Source organism: Ursus arctos, unplaced genomic scaffold (assembly GCF_023065955.2).
Source record: "Ursus arctos isolate Adak ecotype North America unplaced genomic scaffold, UrsArc2.0 scaffold_34, whole genome shotgun sequence".
Classification (NCBI taxonomy): Eukaryota; Metazoa; Chordata; class Mammalia; order Carnivora; family Ursidae; genus Ursus; species Ursus arctos.
This window is the reverse complement of record NW_026623030.1, coordinates 3,499,988-3,518,050: the sequence shown is the minus strand read 5'-3', so window position 1 is coordinate 3,518,050 and position 18,063 is coordinate 3,499,988. Positions and strand designations below refer to the sequence as shown.

The 18,063-nt window shown below is 42.9% G+C and overlaps 1 protein-coding gene across 1 annotated transcript in view; it reads right to left on the bottom strand.

Annotated features, from left to right (window-relative positions):
- CRKL (CRK like proto-oncogene, adaptor protein) overlaps positions 1-18,063 on the bottom strand; it is a 40,196-nt gene that overhangs the window by 16,547 nt on the left and 5,586 nt on the right. Inside the window, exon 2 of the mRNA XM_026487869.4 lies at positions 9,414-9,879. Within this exon, the coding sequence (XP_026343654.1) occupies positions 9,414-9,879 (466 nt within the window). The remainder of the gene's footprint in view (positions 1-9,413; positions 9,880-18,063) is intronic.

Genomic DNA, 18,063 nt, shown 5'->3' with positions numbered 1-18,063 from the left:
GGAGTGGGAGAGTAAGAGGCAGGCTCCTAGTGGAGAAGCCTGATGGGGGCTCGATCCCAGGACCCTGGATCATGCCCTGAGCCGAAGGCAAACGCTTAATGACTGCGCCACCCAGGTGTTCCCCCAAATGATTTTTTTAAAGATTTATTTATGAGAGAGAGAGAGCGAGCATGTGCATGTGTGTGGGGGAGGGGCAGAGGGACAGAGAATCTTCAAGCTGACTCCCCGCTGAGTGTGGAGCCTGACATGGGGCTCACCCATGAGATCACAACCTGAGCTAAAACCAAAAGTGGGATGTTCAACTAACTGAGCCACCCAGGCGCCCCTATGACCAAGTGACTTTTGACAAGAGTGCCAAGTTCATTCAAATGAAGAAAGAACAATCTCTTCAATAGTGGTGCTGGTACAACTGGATTTCTACATACAAAAGGAAGGATTTGGACTGCTACATCAAACCATCTGCAAAAATTAACTCACGATGGAGAAACAAATTACATATAAGAGCTACACCCATAAAACTCTCAGAAGAAAACACTGGGGTAAATCTTTGTGACCTTGAATTTGGTAATGGATTCTTAGATATGACATCAAAAACAGGAGCAGCAAAAGAAAATTAGTTAAGGTGGATTTCATCAAAATTAAGAATGTGCACTGGGGTGCCTGGGTGGCTCAGTTGGTTAAGTGTCTGCCTTCAGCTCAGGTCATGATCTCAGGGTCCTGGGACTGAGTCCTGCATCAGGCTCCCTGCTCAGCGGGGAAGTCTGCTTCTCCCTCACCCTTTCCTTCTCCCCTCTGCTTATGTGCATGCTCTCTCTCTCTCTCTCTCAAATAAATAAATAAATAAATAAATAAAATCTTTTAAAAAATGTGCATTAAAGCACACTATCAAGAAAATGAAAAGAAAACCTACAGAAGAAAAAAACATTTAGAAATCATACATCTGATTAAGAATTTAGTATCTAAAATATATAAAGAACTCCTAAAGCTCAACAACAACACAAAACAACCCAATTAAAACACAGGCAAAGGACTTGAGCATTTCCCCAAAGAAGATATAAAAAATGGCCAAGAAGCACATGAAAAGATGTTCAACATCATTAATAATTATAAAAATGCAAATCGAAATTTTAAAAATGGAAAAACAGTAAGTGTTGGTGAGGACATGGAGGACTGGAACCCTTGTGCACTGCTACAAAATGGTGCAGCCGCTGTGGAAAACTATGGTCATTCCTCAAAAAGTTCAATATGGTTACCACATGACCCAGCAACTCCACTGTTAGGTATATACCCCAAAGAACTGAAAACAGGTATTCAAAATTTGTAGATGAATGTTCATAACACTATTCTCAATAACCAAAAGGTGAAAATAACTCTGATGTCTATTGCCTAGAGAATGTATAAACAAACTGTGACGTATCAATACAATGGAATATTATTTGGCCATAAAAGAAGATACAGGCTACCACATGGATGAACCTTAGAACATTATACTTAGTGGAATCAGCCAGACCCAAAGGACAAATATTATAGGATTCCATTTATATGAGAATAGGCAAATTCATATATATGAAAACGTGGGTTAGAGCTTACCAGGGTCTCAGGAGAGGGGGAATGGGGAGTTATCGCTTAACAGTTACAGAGTTTCTGTTTCGGATAATGAAAAAGTTTTGGAAATAAATAGTGGTGACAGTTGCAAAATCATGAATGTAACAAATGCCACTCAATTGTACCCTTAAAAATAAATTGTTATGCATATTTTACAATAAACAAAAAGAATGTAACATGCGAAGACCAGTGAATTTTATGGTTTAAATGGGTAAACTGTGTAACATGTAAATTATATCTCAATAAAGCTGTTTAAAAATAAGACTGTGGGGGCGCCTGGGTGGCACAGCGGTTAAGCGTCTAACTTTGGCTCAGGGCGTGATCCCAGCGTCATGGGATCGAGCCCCACATCAGGCTCCTCCACTATGAGCCTGCTTCTTCCTCTCCCACTCCCCCTGCTTGTGTTCCCTCTCTCGCTGGCTGTCTCTATCCTGTCAAATAAATAAATAAATAAATAACTTTGTTTTAAAAAAAAAAAAAAATAATAAGACTGTGGGCTGAGTCCTAGCTCTGCCACATACCACCTGTGAGACTATCAACAAATTTACACAAACCTTAAGTTCTTTTTTTTTTTTTTTTTAAGATTTTATTTATTTATTTGACACAGAGAGAGACAGCCAGCGAGACAGGGAACATAAGCAGGGGGAGTGGGAGAGGAAGAAGCAGGCTCCCAGCGGAGGAGCCTGATGCAGGGCTTGATCCCAGAACACTGGGATCACGCCCTGAGCTGAAGGCAGACGCTTAACGACTGAGCCACCCAGGCGCCCCACAAACCTTAAGTTCTAAGGGGGTAAAATGGGACTGGTGCCACCTACCCGACAAGGTGGCCGTAAGGACTAATTAAAATATTCTCTGTGAAGCCCCTAGCTGATGGTTCTTCTTAACTCAACAGCTATTATCACATACAGAAAACTAAGTGACGTCAGCATAATGACCAGGCCGGGACAGGCCCTGCCTGAACCATGCCAGGGCCTCAATTTCATGATATTCTCACCTAATTTACACATTAAGGAAGAGGAACAAAAGCCTTTTAGAGACAATCTTCTCTAATTCACAACCCAATGAGAACATGGTATGTTAGAAGAAAAAAAATGTTATTAAAAATACATGAGGGGCCTGGGTGGCACAGCGGTTGGGCGTCTGCCTTCGGCTCAGGGCGTGATCCCGGCGTTGTGGGATCGAGCCCCACATCAGGCTCCTCTGCTATGAGCCTGCTTCTTCCTCTCCCACTCCCCCTGCTTGTGTTCCGTCTCTCGCTGGCTGTCTCTGTCGAATAAATAAATAAAATCTTTAAAAAAAAAAAAAATACATGAAATTTCTAAAATTCCAAAGGACTTTCAAAGATTCCTACTTTTTATCAAGCACTTGTGATTAAGGGAAAAAAACTCTTTTGGTACACAAGAAGTAGAGTAAGTCAAATTCATAAAACTAGATATTGTTAAGCAAGACCAACAAACATCAATGACAGAAGGGTGGAGAAGGAGTCCATTAGTCCTGATGAAAAGCCCTGAGATTCCTACTACTTAACAGGTGAATATGAGCTTGAGGGCATCTCTGACAAACTATGGTGGGAAGGGGGATCGTTGCTGGAATGTGACAGGAAGTAAGAGTGGCCCTGTTATGTTAGGAGGTATGACCCCGTACAGAGCTCCAGAGCTGAGTCAGGTGTTTGATGATGAACGCGTACGGACCTCACTGTGGATATATACTACAGGCGACACAGACAGAGGAACTCACAGGTGATCCCTGAGAAGCTGAAAAATAGAACTAGTACTACTAAAACCTAGCTTTGCTTTGCAGACAACCTGATCTCAGTTAGTAGAAGAATCAGTGAAGAAACTGCTAATGTGAATTTAATCCTAACCAATGAAGCAAAACCCACTGGTTGACATAGAAACCTGAGAATTCCAGGCCAGTCACTGAAGGAAGTTGTGCCATGGGCCTTAGAAAGATTCAGAAGATTCGGAAACCAGATGTAATCCAGTGACTAGGGGTTTCAAAATGGGGAGAAGACAATTCAAGAAGAAATATGAACACAAGCACAGATGACCCCAATGGGAGTGAACAACAAGTAACCTGAGAATGCTGGTGAACTCACACAAAGAACTCTGAGCATAAAAAAGAACATGCGCCAAAGATGAAAGGATATCCTTATACTGATAAGACAGATATCTAAGTACTGACCAAACACACCAGCAAGCAGGAATAAGAGTCCAACTCTGGTCACCTGCCACAGACCTTTACAACATAGGACACTGGTAGACCTACAAAGGGTCAAGTTTCTTGGTTTTGTTAAACCAGGGACAATGGTAGATTCTATAAAATGTAAAAGGCGAGCATGAAATCAAACCTGGACAAAATTCTGAATGCAATTAGCAAACAGATGGTATTTGGAAGGCAGTACAGGCTCAACCAAGAACAAGTTATGCCAAACCAACCTCATTATCTTTTTTTAGATATACGACATAGATCAGGAGAGGCTGCAGAGGAGGACTTGAGTACAAAGATCTAGATCGTGCTTTTATGAAATCTGCAGTTAACATGAAACCGAGGGGGGTGATCAATATGCCAGATGACATAATGAGGATTTTAAAAGATTTAGGTAACTGTATAGATAGATGGTGTATGACAAAAACAAAAAGAAACGCACCCATGACCCCAAACCTGAAGAGGGGAAACTGTAGGGTCACATACTAAAGTCCAAACATTGGGCTAAGCAAACACAGGAAGGGGACTTGTAGTTATTTGTTTCTCCCTGGTGGAGAGCTAAAAGGAACCACTCGTGAGACTGTATTCTAGAACTTCCACAAGGATAGAGACCTTTGTCTTCTTCACTACTGAACTCCAACCTCCTTAACAATGTCTGCCACAGTGTAAGTACTCAGTAATCTTTGCTGAAAGAGTGTTTTTGGAGGTGCCCAAGTTGAGACCAGAGGGCCAATGGATTTAGATGCCGCAGAAAGCCAAAAGCATTAGGAAGATGGGCAGACTGAATGATCTATTACTGCAACTTGCCTTTCTTCCCCATCCTGAGTCACCTGAAGCCTCACTTGCAGGCCAAGAAAATGTTAGTCTTCCTCCACAGAATCTGTTCCACTGATTCTGATTCCCACAGATGCCTACTGTCACCAACTGTTATCTTTTCTTTTTGTTAATTAAGTAGGCTCCATGTCCAGTGTAGAGCCCAACATGGGGCTGGAACTCACAACCCTAAGATTGAGATCAAGAGTTGGATGCTTAACTGACTGAGCCAGGCACCCCTCACCAACTGTTTTCTTAACCCATACCACAGGGGAAGGCTCCACCGAGGCTCCATTTGGATGTCTGGATACAAATTTTCATACAGCAAATAATCATAGGTGTACAGCCCCAGAGTTAAGGACAATACTAAGAAAGTTCTTCCCTGTCTTTCCTAGTCAGAAAGTATACTGGAATACAAGTGTGTGAGAATATTATAGGGAGACTGAAGCATTTGCTCTAAATTATTTAAAAACCAATAAAATAAAAGGTAAATTGCCTGCAAACTTCAGGACCTCCATCAGTTGGGAGAAATTGGCTATTTTATGCCTCAGGGAAGGCAACATAAGAAAACTATTCATCTCCTCAGCCTAGCCCATTGATGACATGGCAACAGCCCACTTCCTCCACTTTGTCTTTAGCTGCTTTTGCCCAACATACTGCATGCTCTCACCAACCTGCAGCTACTTGGTGGTATGAAGTCTTGTTCACGTAAGCTCTTCCCTCTGCCAGGAATGTCTCCCTGCACTTCACCTAGCTAACTTCTATTCATCCTTCAAAACTCAGCTAGAGGGTTACCTCCTCCAGGAAGGCTTCCCAGACAAATACCCACACTCCCATCTCCTACCCCCCCCCTTCCCCACTTTGTGTTATTAGAGCACTTACCACACTGCTGGTTTCTGTCTCTATTCTCTCACTAGATGGTAAGCACCTTGGTGGAAAGACCCTACAAGACATCTCTCACAGGCTGGCTGGATGAATAGTGAACATCAGAACAAGGGTGCCTTTTAGACTCAAAAGAACTTAAGTAACTTGCCCAAGATCATACCACGAAAAACGAGGACTTGAATGCAGGTCCATGATCTTTCCCTGACCATCTTGCTTTTCCCCACCCCAGGTACCAAGTATTACTTCCCAAATTAAATCCCAAGGATCAACTCACTTCTTGAAAAGAGGTAAGCAAGAGAGAAAAATGACCTGTTTTAAAATCTCCCTTTATGGGCACCTGGGTGGCTCAGTCGGTTGGGCGTCTGCCTTTGGCTCAACTCATGATCCTGGAGTCCCTGGATCGAGCACTGCATTAGGCTCCCTGCTCAGCTGGAAGGCAGCTTCTTCTTCTGCCCCTCACCCCACTCTCATGTGCACACGCATGCTCTCTCTCAAATAAATAAATAAAATCTCTCTTTACTTGCAGGAATGTTCTTTTGAAAATCAAGTTTTATGAAAAAAAGAGTGAAATAATTCATGAAATAAAGTTCACCTAAGCCCTCATCGTTCTAATACCGTCAAGGGAAATAAGGAAGCTTCAATTACTGGCACATTTTGTCCTACTTATTTCACCTTATTTTAATTTTAATACTTTTCCTGGTAACCTAATTGCAAAAGTCTTAAGAGTTATTTTTAACAAGATCAGACAAGCACTAAGTTTTAGAAGATAATGTAACTCATGGAACTATTTATTTATGTTATAGCCAAAAGTCTCATTTAAATATACAGAATGAGAAATACCATTAAGTGGAATTTGGCAAAAGTTTATTTCTCAGGTCCCCCTTATACTCTTGGTGAAACACCAAAGCAAGCCTTTGATGAGACTTACACAGCTAAGGTAGTGTCACGAGGAGACTCGGGTGTGGAGACCTCTTTCTGGGGTCTGAGAAACAAGTAGAACTGCAAAACAGCCAACTATGTGGGTTATCTTAAAATATACATCATTAACCAGGCTCTTAATCCTCATCCTGGTCTAAGGCACCTACCCACCTATCTGCTCAACCAAGCTCTGAAATGATCTCCTTTAGGGGCGCCTGGGTGGCTCATTCAGTTAAGCAGCTGACTCTTGATTCCAGCTCAGGTCATGACCTCAGGGATCTGAGATCTCCTGGGATCAAGCCCCATGTTGGGATTCCCCGCTGAGTGAACTGTCTGCTCAACCATTCTCCCTCTCCCTCTGCCCGACCCCCCACCCCCCCCTGCCGTCGCTTGCACGCACACTCTCAAATAAATAAATAAATAAATAATCCCCTTTATAGCACCTGGTCTTCCACTCTATGAGCTCCCCCCCCCCCCTGCACACTCTGAGCAATGTGGAGATACAGGTTTCTAAAACGCAGGCACATCTTAGAGCTAGAGGTCAACAGGCAGGTGGCCTAAATGGAGTGAGGTTTTAAACCCTGGCTCAAGTAAGAGCCCAATTCCTGACTGCCTCTATGCAGCCTGGAATTCTGACTGGGTGCCTCGACCCCCATGTGTCTAACACATGTGAGTCACAACAACTCTCTGAATCCTAGCTCTCTACTCCTATGATGAGGCAACAGATGTGACGATGCCTCAAAGGGCAGGAATCACTATGCAAACTGGAAGGCTTTTAGAGCCCGAGCGCCCCATGTAATTTTCGGGTGCTGACATGTGAACTAGATTAGAGGTGTACACCTGGGCAGGGGCAGGTCTGTGGGGGATGAGAAAGTTGGGAGAGCCTACTCAGCCAAGAGTCAGTCTGGTTTCTTTCCTGTTCCTCCACTGGGAAGCATTAAAAGCATGTGGGTCCTCTCTAGACCTAGCACCTGTCATAAGCCTCAGAAGCTCACTCCCTTCTTTACAGCCAACATGAGAGGGAGAAGTAATCGGACTCTGAAACAAACCTTCAAGTGTAGTTTGCTCGGACATTACTCCTCATCCAGAGAAGACGGAGGATAATCAATGGAAACCCCCCCCCCCCACACACAAAATCAATGCTAGCTTTTATTTGTGGACAGGCTGTTCTGTGGGTTAAATTCTGCTTTTTTGAAGCAATAGGCTCCATTACTTCATCCTCGGTCATGTACCTGGGCTGTCTCCCAAACCTGCCCTACTTTGGCCTTGGGGTGAACACACACAGAACAATCACTAGCTTAATCTCAGCTTCTCCAACATATATGCAATTTGATAATAACAACAAAGAGTATTCAACTGTAATCATATTATATAATGATACTTATTTACCTAGTAGTTTGTGGCTCACAAAGCATTTTCACAATTTATCAACAAATGAAAGAGCCAGGATTTGTAGCATCAAATTCCATGTTCTGACATGTTAATATCGAGGGCCCATCTCACTGCACATATTTTATATCTCGTAAAAAATAACACAAAAATATATGGGACTGTTCTAAAAACAGGAATTTTGGGGGGTAAGATTTTATTTATTTCACAGAGAGAGACAGCAAGAGAGGGAACACAAGCAAGGGGAGTGTGAGAGGGAGAAGCAGGTTTCCTGCCAAGTGGGGAGCCCGATGTGGGGCTTGATCCCAGGACCCTGGGATCATGACCCGAGCCAAAGGCAGACGCTTAACGGCTGAGCCACCCAGGCGCCCACAAAAGTATGAATTTTTGAAAAAAATCTTTTTTCCCTCCTTAAGTAGGCTCCACACTTAGCGTGGAGCCTGACATGGGGCTTGAACTCACAACCCTGAGATTGAGACCCAAGATGAGATCAAGAGTCGGACACTTAACCAACTGAGCCACCCAGGCACCCAAAAAATCTATTTTTCAAATCCTTCTGTTCTTCCTCTGGGGTTTGTGCTCATTTTATGGTCACTCCAGGTTTACTGGATGTCTCATCAAACTTCTACTTTCTATGATACACAGCTTTATGCTCTCAACAGGCTTATCAACACTGACCTCAGGACTTCTTGGTTCAGAAAGCCACAGTTACAGGCTAAACTTTCCAAGAGTCTTAAAAAAAAAAAAAAAAGCTAGTAAGGTCTGAGATATTTTTTTTTTAATTAAAGATTTACTTATTTGATAGGGAGCACGCGCATGCCAAGCACAAGCAGGGGGAGGAGAGGGAGAAGCAGACTCCCCACTGAGCAGGGAGCCCAACATGGGGCTTGATCCCAGCACCCTCGGATCATGACCTAAGCAGAAGGCAGACACTTAACTGACTGAGCCAACCAGGCACCCCAGTCTGAGGTATTGTAAACTTTTATCTCTGCCTAGCCGAAGAGGAATTCTAAGACATTTATTTGTATTTCTCCTCAACTAATCATGACGTTAGAAATATGGAACTGTACAAGTGGCTCTGTGTCTACTTGTATGCTGATTTCATCTCTAAGTCATGGGTCTTTATTAACCATCATCTTTTCTTATTGGAAAGAAAACCAACTACTGTGAGACTAAACTCAGGAGAGAATACACCTTGGGAGAAATAAGGAATAGGAAAGGACAAAAGACTCTTGTAGGACACTCACAATGGATCTTCCAAAATCACCCAGTTATCTTATTCCCCTGAATAGAACTTTATTATTTTTTTTTAAAGATTTTATTTTTATTTATTTGACAGAGCACAAGCAGGGGGAACAAGCAGAGGGAGAGGAAGAAGCAGGCTCACCTAACAGGGAGCCCGATGCGGGGCTCGATCCCAGGACCCTGGGATCATGACCTGAGCTGAAGACACTTAACGACTGAACCACCCAGGCGCCCCCACCCTCTAAACAGAACTTTAAATGAGCAGTCGTTACTTTGCAGAAACAAAGTTAAAACTAAAAATGAAAACCGAATGTCGAAAAGACCCAAAAAACCAGCCCTGTAAATTTTACCTCTAATGCCAAGGCGGTCTTGTCATAAGCACAGGGTACTCTTTTCTGGATGGCTTTTGCAAAGACAGGTCCATTCTGTGTGGATGGCAAAGGGTTGATTGCTGCCCCAGGAGTACTGGAAACTGCAGGTAGAGGAGTTGTGGTCTGAGGTTGAGCATATGCATGAGCGGGTTCTGGGATCCCATAACTGTTGGAATTCCTATTCCCGTGCTTTCCATGTGGTGAGGATCTCACAAGCTTTTCAACATAAGGAACAGGAATCATCCCAATCCGGCCATCCTTGTTCCGGGCGCTCCACCACTGTTCTTCAGGCTTCTCTATTATCACCAGGATCTCACCCTTTTTAAAGGGCAGGTCTTCAGCATCATTCCCAGGAAAATCATAGAGAGTCCGCACATATTCCAGATTTTCTTCTGCTGTAGGCAGGTTGGGTGCTGATACAGATCCCATTGGTGGGCTCGGGTACCTTCAGAGAGAAGGAAAATTAACTCTAAGAGAAAAATCTTACTCGATACCAGTGTTTGTCAAACTTTTAAATAAACCATTCTCCTCTAAGATGAATTATTTCCCTTGCTATATTCTCAATGTTAAGAAGAATAGTTAAGTCACAGTTTTATGCTCTGCAGTTTGTATTGCCTGAATAGACCTTGTTAAATCACATGTCAATGGCATACACGTACACACCCCCCCCATCTCTGTTTCACAGAAACCTTTTGTTTACACAGAGATACAACTGGTCTGAATTTATTTTAAAAATCTTGAGTAAGTTCAGTAGCTGCCTTCCTTAGGACACTGTCACAGCCATCACACATTTTTCTTCCTGGCCCTATCTATGCCATGCTTTCCTGCACACTTCCCTGGGCATCCAGATAGAAAATGACGAAGGCTTCAGTTTCTGTGTCCCTCAAAATACAAAAACCAGAAAAGGGTTTATACGTCTGTCAAACTAAAAAAACAAAACAAAACAAAACCCAAAAAACCTCATATTCCATTTTATGCAGGAATCATCACCTGAGCATCAAAAAGAAAACACAGACTTTTCACTGCAGAACTCACAGGCAAGAGATCTCATCAAAGCATCAGTCCACAGACACCACCACACCCCTCCGCTGTGTATTCGCCAAGCTGCAGAATGCCCTCCCAGGGTCAGTTATAAAAGCGCAGTCCCTGCTCTCCAGTAACATCCCATTTGTAATGCCTCTTCTGCAAAAGAAGTATAGAGGTCTCTCTTCACCTAAGAAATGTTCTGAGAAGTTGCAAATACACAACTTTTGGGGAAAAAAAAAAAAAAGACCCATTTTACCATTAGCTGCGTCCCACCACTTGACTTTTCTAAAGCACAGAATTTATACCAGAGTAACAAACTCTGGGCTTCATCCAAAGAGTCCACATGTCTGAAGTGGCTCTGCCTGCAGAACCATCACCAGAGCCCAGTTCTAGAATAGCCTTGAGGGAGATTAAGCCAGGATAGGAAATGCCTGTTTAACCACTGACCATGGTTTCCAATTTGTTTATCTTTTTTTAAAAGATCATTTATTTATCTAGTTATTTGAGAGAGACCAAGCAGGTGAAGGGACAGAGGAAGTAAGAGAATCCTCAGGCAGTCTCCCTGCTGAGCGGGGAACCTACACAAGCCTCAATCCCAGGACTCTGAGACCGTGACTGAGCCGAAATTGAGAGTCAGCTGCTTAACAGACTAAGCCACCCATGTGCCCCTGTTTTATCATCTATTAGCTCATGTCCACTCTCTTTCCTTCCTCCAATTAATGATCTAAAAAGTTACTTCATATTACAATGTGATCTCTTATGTTTAAATATTTTAATTTTTTTTTTCCTTTATAAAAAATGCCACTATGCTACAACTTTAAGCAAAAAGGGAAAACAAGGGATGCCTGGCTGGCTCAGTAGGTACAGCATGCAACTCTTGATTTCCTGGTTCTGAGTTCAAGTCCTGTGTTGGGTATAGAGATTACTCAAAAATAAAATAAAATCTTAAAAAACAAAAACAGGGGCGCCTGGGTGACACAGCGGTTAAGCGTCTGCCTTCGGCTCAGGGCGTGATCCCGGCGTTATGGGATCGAGCCCCACATCAGGCTCTTCCGCTATGAGCCTGCTTCTTCCTCTCCCACTCCCCCTGCTTGTGTTCCCTCTCTCGCTGGCTGTCTCTGTCTCTGTCGAATAAATAAATAAAATCTTAAAAAAAAAAAAAAACAAAAACACCCCCCCCCAAAAAAAAACAAAAGAGAAAAAAAAAAATCCCACAGCTCCTGCCCCATCATAGCTACTTTTTCACTCCTCCCACTGGCCAAGTTTATGGTTTTTTTTTTTTTAAGATTTATTTATTTATCTGAGAGAGAGAGAGAGCACACAAGAGAGAAGAGGGGCAGAGAGAGAGAATTTCCAAGCAGACTCCCGCTGAGCATGGGGCCCAATGCCAGGCTGGATCTCATGACCCATGAGATCAGGACCTGAGTTGAAACCAAGAGCTGGACGCTTAAGAGACTGAGGCACGCACGCACTCAAATTTTATGGCTTTCTTAAAAGAGTCTTGTGTATGCCCATGGCAGTTTTTCTTTTTTCTTTTTTAAAGATTTTATTTGACAGAGAGACACAGCGAGAGAGGGAACATAAGCAGGGGGAGTGGGAGAGGGAGAAGCGGGCTTCCCGCTAAGCAGGAGCCCGATGTGGGGGCTCGATCCCAGGACTCTGGGATCATGACCTGAGATGAAGGCAGACGCTTAACGATCGAGCCACCCACGCGCCCCCCTGGTAGTTTTTCTGCCTAATATCACACAACAGGTGTTTCCCCATATCACTGGTCTACATGACCATTTACTTTTATGTCAGGATAACATTTCATTCTGTAAGCCTGCAGCAATTAAGCATCCCTGTGTTTCTGGATATTGAGTTTTTCTCTCTCCCTATTTGATCATCAACATCACAAAGTCTTTTGAACATAGTTTCTTGATATTCGATTTTTTTTAGGGAGGGAGGGGGAGACAGAGGGAGAGAATCTTAAGCAGGCTCCACACCCAGCATGGAGCCCAACCTGGGGCTCAATCTCATGATCCTGAGATCACAGCTGGAGCCGAAACCAAGAGTCTGATGCCCAACCAACTGAACCACCTCAATATTAGATTTTTTGTAAAGCCCAGACTTCCAGATTAAAGAACAGGGACATTTTCATGGCCCTTAGTACACACTGCCACACTACTTTCCAAAAGGCAGTCTTCATAATTTGGAAAAACTTACAGCTTTTAAATGCAAATGACTAATTTAATATAATATACTGACCACTGAATTAACAGCAGTCTGTGTATTATGCTGCGGTGGTTAGGAGCTTGATTTAAAACCTCTAAGATCTCAGGGGGTCTGCTTCTTCCCTCTCCCTCTGCTGCTCCCCTCACTTGTGCTCTGTGTCAAATAAATAAAATCTTTAAGAACAGAAACCCCTCTAAGATCTTATTGCTTATTAACAACAATGTGATACCGAGAGGCAAAATGCTTAATATCAATACATTTAAAAGAGACAGAGCAGGAGTAGGAGCAGCAACAGTAATGAGTTGACGCTACCTATGTCAGGCACTGTTCGCAGTCTATACAGACTTTAACTTATTTCATCCTCTCAGCAATCCTGTGATTATCCCCATCTTACAGACGAGGAAGCCAATGCCAACACAGATTTGTACTCAGGCAGTCTGGTTTGGGAGTACTCACTCATAACCTCTAAGCTAGTCAGCCTCAGGAATAAACCCCACGTCTTTCGGGTTCATGGGAATCAACGTCAAATTATGTGTGAAACACGCACAATAGTTCCTGGTTGTTACTGAGCATCCAGTTAGTTCCCCACCCCTACCCTCTTTAAGGTACACCCTGCCCCTATTTCAAGGGCCACAGACAATCTGTGAAAAGTTTGAGTGGTACTACAAAAATCTCAGATACTTTACTAAAAGCACAATCAGTTCCATCTCAGACCCCATCCAAGGGTATTTCATTTTCTGTATACTTGAAAAGTTAACAGCAGTTAGTTCTACAACACAAATTATGAGGATACTAGTACAGTTTCAGTGGGGATTAACATTAATGAAATTCATCTACCCAGGTAGATTTACTACGTACTAAGAACTTGGGAGACAGACAATGAAATAAAACCAGGTTCTTCTCTTAAAAGACCGCCAATTTAGCATAGAGACTGGAAGACAAAATCACAGCACAATGAGTAATTAATGTGCCATGACAGAAGTTGACAGGGTCAAGGAGCACTCAAAGGAGTGAGTTCTGTTAAGGGGCAGAACAGGCAAGGAGGCAATGCACTAGAAGCTGAAGACTAGCCCCCTTTGGAATTGAAAGATCTTGATGAAGACAGGCTTACATAATTTGGTTCTAAATCAGAAAAAGACTAGAGGCCTGAAGGTTCAAACGTTCCTTTCCCCAGCCTCCCCACACCTCACGGGGCACACTGGTCATTCCTATAAGCACTGAATAGGAGCTCTGCGGGCAAGGCCCTCAAGGTTGACAAACTTCCCTAAAAAGTTGGTACATGTTTGAGGTTTTGCGGACTATACATACGGACTATGTTGTATATCCTTCTTTTTTAAAAATACAACCTTTCGAAAATTAAGAACCATTCTTAGCTTCAGTACACTACCAAAACTGAGTATGGCCTAGAAGTCTGCAAACTATGGCCTGTGGGCCATTCAGCCTACTGTACAGTTTTGTAAATGAAGTTTTATTACAACAGAGCCAAATTCACTCATTTAAGTATTGTCTGTGACTGCTTTTGTGCTGTAAGGGCATAGCTGAGAAACTGTGAGAGACTATATGGCCTGTAAAGCTTAAAATATTTACCATCTGCCCTCTTATTGAAAGTTTGCTGATTCATTGTCTAGATTACTGGGTTGAAAGAGCAGAGGGTGCTTTTCAACTTTCAGTAACTCCCTGGTGAGGGGAATGTATGCAAATCTGACAAAGATGGAGGACAGCTTATACTTTCTACACCATTATATTGCTATAGTGACCGTGGGGCTCATTTCCCGATTTAGTACATGCACAGATATCCCTAAATTTCAAATCAAATCAATCTCCCAGCACATCCCTGACATAAATTCAAAGTCTTCCACCCCATATCCTCAAACTCATGTATTCATCAAAATTCACTGCAAATTACACATTAGTTCCACTGCAGGCATGAAACCATGATGATGCCAGGGCAGATTATCTTGCCCTTTCCATTAGGTCCCACAGCCCAAAGTAATATGTAACATAAAACTGGAACAATTCATTGTTTCTCATTTCGATTTGTTCCTTACTGTAAAAGAGCACCTGTAATCTCCTCTTTAAATTTTACAAAGAGGGGCGCCTCGGTGGCTCAGTTGGTTAAGCACCTGCCTTCAGCTCAGGTCATGATCCCGGAGTCCCGGGATCGAGCCCCATGTCGGGGTCCCTGCTCAGCGAGGAGTCTGCTTCTTCCTCTGGCCCTCACCCCGCTCATGCTCTCTCTCTCTAATAAATAAAATCTCTAAAAAAATAAAATTAATTTTACATTCAAAGAGTTTTCCAAGCCCATTCAAATACTCTAAGACCCATGCTTCTCCCTGTCTTGTGTCTATGGTACACAACATACTGAGCAGGAAGGCCCTGGATGACTAACTGGAAATTGGCCTTTCCTACCTAATGTCAATGAACCCCCTCTCCTTAAGGTAAAAACGATTCTAAGCTTCATGTAATAAAGCACAGATAAAACATTTTCTTCAAACTGAGCATTAGTATCTTCTAAGCTTAAAATTTCCTTCATGCAAAAGAAGGAATACAACTTCTGAGAGGAGAATTTCAAAGGTACTGGTAATCTGGTTTTTTAAAGGGGTCACATGGGTATTGATGATTTTTCTTATTTTTTTTTTTAAAGATTTTATTTATTTATTTGACAGAGATAGAGACAGCCAGCGAGAGAGGGAACACAAGCAGGGGGAGTGGGAGAGGAAGAAGCAGGCTCATAGCGGAGGAGCCTGATGTGGGGCTCGATCCCACAATGCTGGGATCACGCCCTGAGCCGAAGGCAGACGCCCAACCGCTGTGCCACCCAGGCGCCCTGATGATTTTTCTTATTATATCCATGATATACATATACTCTCTTGTATGTATTAAAATATTTCACAGTAAAAACTAGGGAAAACAAAACAAAACAGATAAGAGAATCAATTCTTTTTAAAGACTTATTTACTGGGATGCCTGGGTAGCTCAGTTAAGTGCCCGACTTTTTTTCTTTCTTTTTTTAAGATTTTATTTATTTATTTGAGATAGAGAGAGAGACAGCCAGCGAGAGAGCGAACACAAGCAGGGGGAATGGGAGAGGAAGAAGCAGGCTCCTAGCGGAGGAGCCTGATGCGGAGCTCGATCTCAGAATGCCGGGTTCACGCCCTGAGCCGAAGGCAGACGCTTAACGACTGAGCCACCCAGGTGCCCCTAAGCGCCCGCCTCTTGATTTCAGCTCAGGACAGGATCTCCCAGTCCTGGGATTGAGCCCTGCATCAGGCTCCCTGCTCACCAGAGAGTCTGCTTGTCTCCCTCTCCCTGCTGTGTCTCTCTTTCAAATAAATAAATCTTAAATAAATAAAGACTTATTTATTTGAGAAAGGGAGTACTCAAGAGTGGGGGGAGGGTAAAGGTAGAGAATCCTCAAGCAGACCCGACCCCCACTCCCCCCCTCAGCAGGAACTGGACACTCCCCCACCTCTTCTGAGCTGAAACCAAGAGTCTGATGCTCAACCGACTAAAAGTCACCCAGGCGCCCTGGTAAGAGAATCAATTCTAAGAAGACTGGTTAAAAACCTCTCTAGTGAAACGGCACTGAATACTGAGGACCCTACCTTTCCATCCCTAGATATTCACAACATCACTTAACAGCTCTCTTTCTATGCCTGTGACTACCTCTCCACCCCATTCCACGGCTCTTATGCTCATTCTGTGTATTCCATCTAAGGTTAGACTCCCAAATCTACACTATTTAGCCCCCAACTCTCTTCTCAATAACAAACTCATCAGATTGCTAAACTTGGCTTCCAGCAAGCATCTCAAAGAGTCTCCCTATTGAAAACAATCCTCCCCCCTCACCCTGATCAGTTCTCTTCTCTTCTTTCAATTAGAGATACCACTCAATCATCCCTGAAGTCATACCTCTTTCTTCACCATCTAGATGCAATTGCCCAGTGAAAACTGTTAAGTTTCTACTTTATAGTCCCAAAGCATGTGATCTTAGTTCGGCTTCTCCGAATTCCTTCTCCCGTTAACAGCCCTTAATTACTCCTACACCCTGGACTCTCTCCCTACCCAGTCCCACACCAGAACAGTTTCTAAAAAGTAAAACTGGCCATGGCAATTCTCTTCTCAAAAACTTAGACAGCTCCCACTGTTAAACTCATTCACAAAGCACAGGAGGCCCTTCACAATTTAGCATTACTCTTCCTTCCTACCTCACTTCCCATCACTCACATTAATTACAACTTTGTGCCTTTCCCAGCAGGCACTGCCACCACCTTTTCTCCCCTTCTCATTTCTTTTTTTCAAGCCTTCCCTGACCCCTCAGTTGATCATTCTTGCTTTTAAGCTCCCAAGGTATTCTATTTTAACTTATTCAATATACTAACCTTCTCAAGGGCTAAAACCATGATTTATTTCCATTATATGCCTTGACACTAGTATTGGGCTTTGGTGTAGAGTAGGCGCAATACATGCAATTCCTGCTAATAAAAATAAAATGCCAAAGACAAAGGGAAGCATTTCCCATTTCTGTTTCTTTTTTTTTTTCTCCTTCTGAAAACACAAAAACTTCAGCACTCCAATTCCCTATATCTGTTTAATTCTGTTATACAGACAAAGAAATCCTGTATGCCATTTGGTTTGCTGTCCAAGCCTCTTCACTTCACCACTGTACCATTCATGCTCGACAGTCATCATTCCAGACTAGTTGCCACATGCCTAGTGGCCCCACCTTACTTGGTATGATCTTAGCTCAGACTCTAAAATAATCTGAACTCCCACTAATAAGCACTGTCCCCTTTTACTTATCAGGAACAACTGAAATATTTTAGCCTGAAGGAAACCTTAGAAATAATCTAGTCCAACTCTTGAGGTCAAAAGAAAAATTCTTTCTAAGGTTAAAAAAAAAAAAAAAATCTCTGTACTTGGGCCTTAAATAAGAGAAAAGTCACAAATCAAATGGCTACCAGCACTTTACATGCCATGGGAACGTAACTCTTAACTGGGCAAGCTTCCACTCCGAGCATGATGACCATGCTCTTGTACCTCATCTGAATCAAATTTAGAGGATTCAAACTACTGGTAAGAGGAAAATCAAAGGTTTATGCACAGTACCAAATTCTACGCTAATCAAAATTACTAGTAATCCTCCCCCACTCCTAATCCTAAGAGTCCAGATTTGAGTTCCCTCAAATATTCAGAACAGGGGATGTGGGAGGAGGTGTGACCGTGTTGCCTGCGGCATCCTCTGGTCCATGCAGGGCTTGGCTTCTGCATCACAGGTGGGAGGGCCCTCCTCTGGGCACTCAGGTTAATCTGGGCATCCTTTTTCAACTACTCTACCATAGTAGACAGCATGGAGATGGCCTTTTAAAAAATCTCAGCATCAGGGATG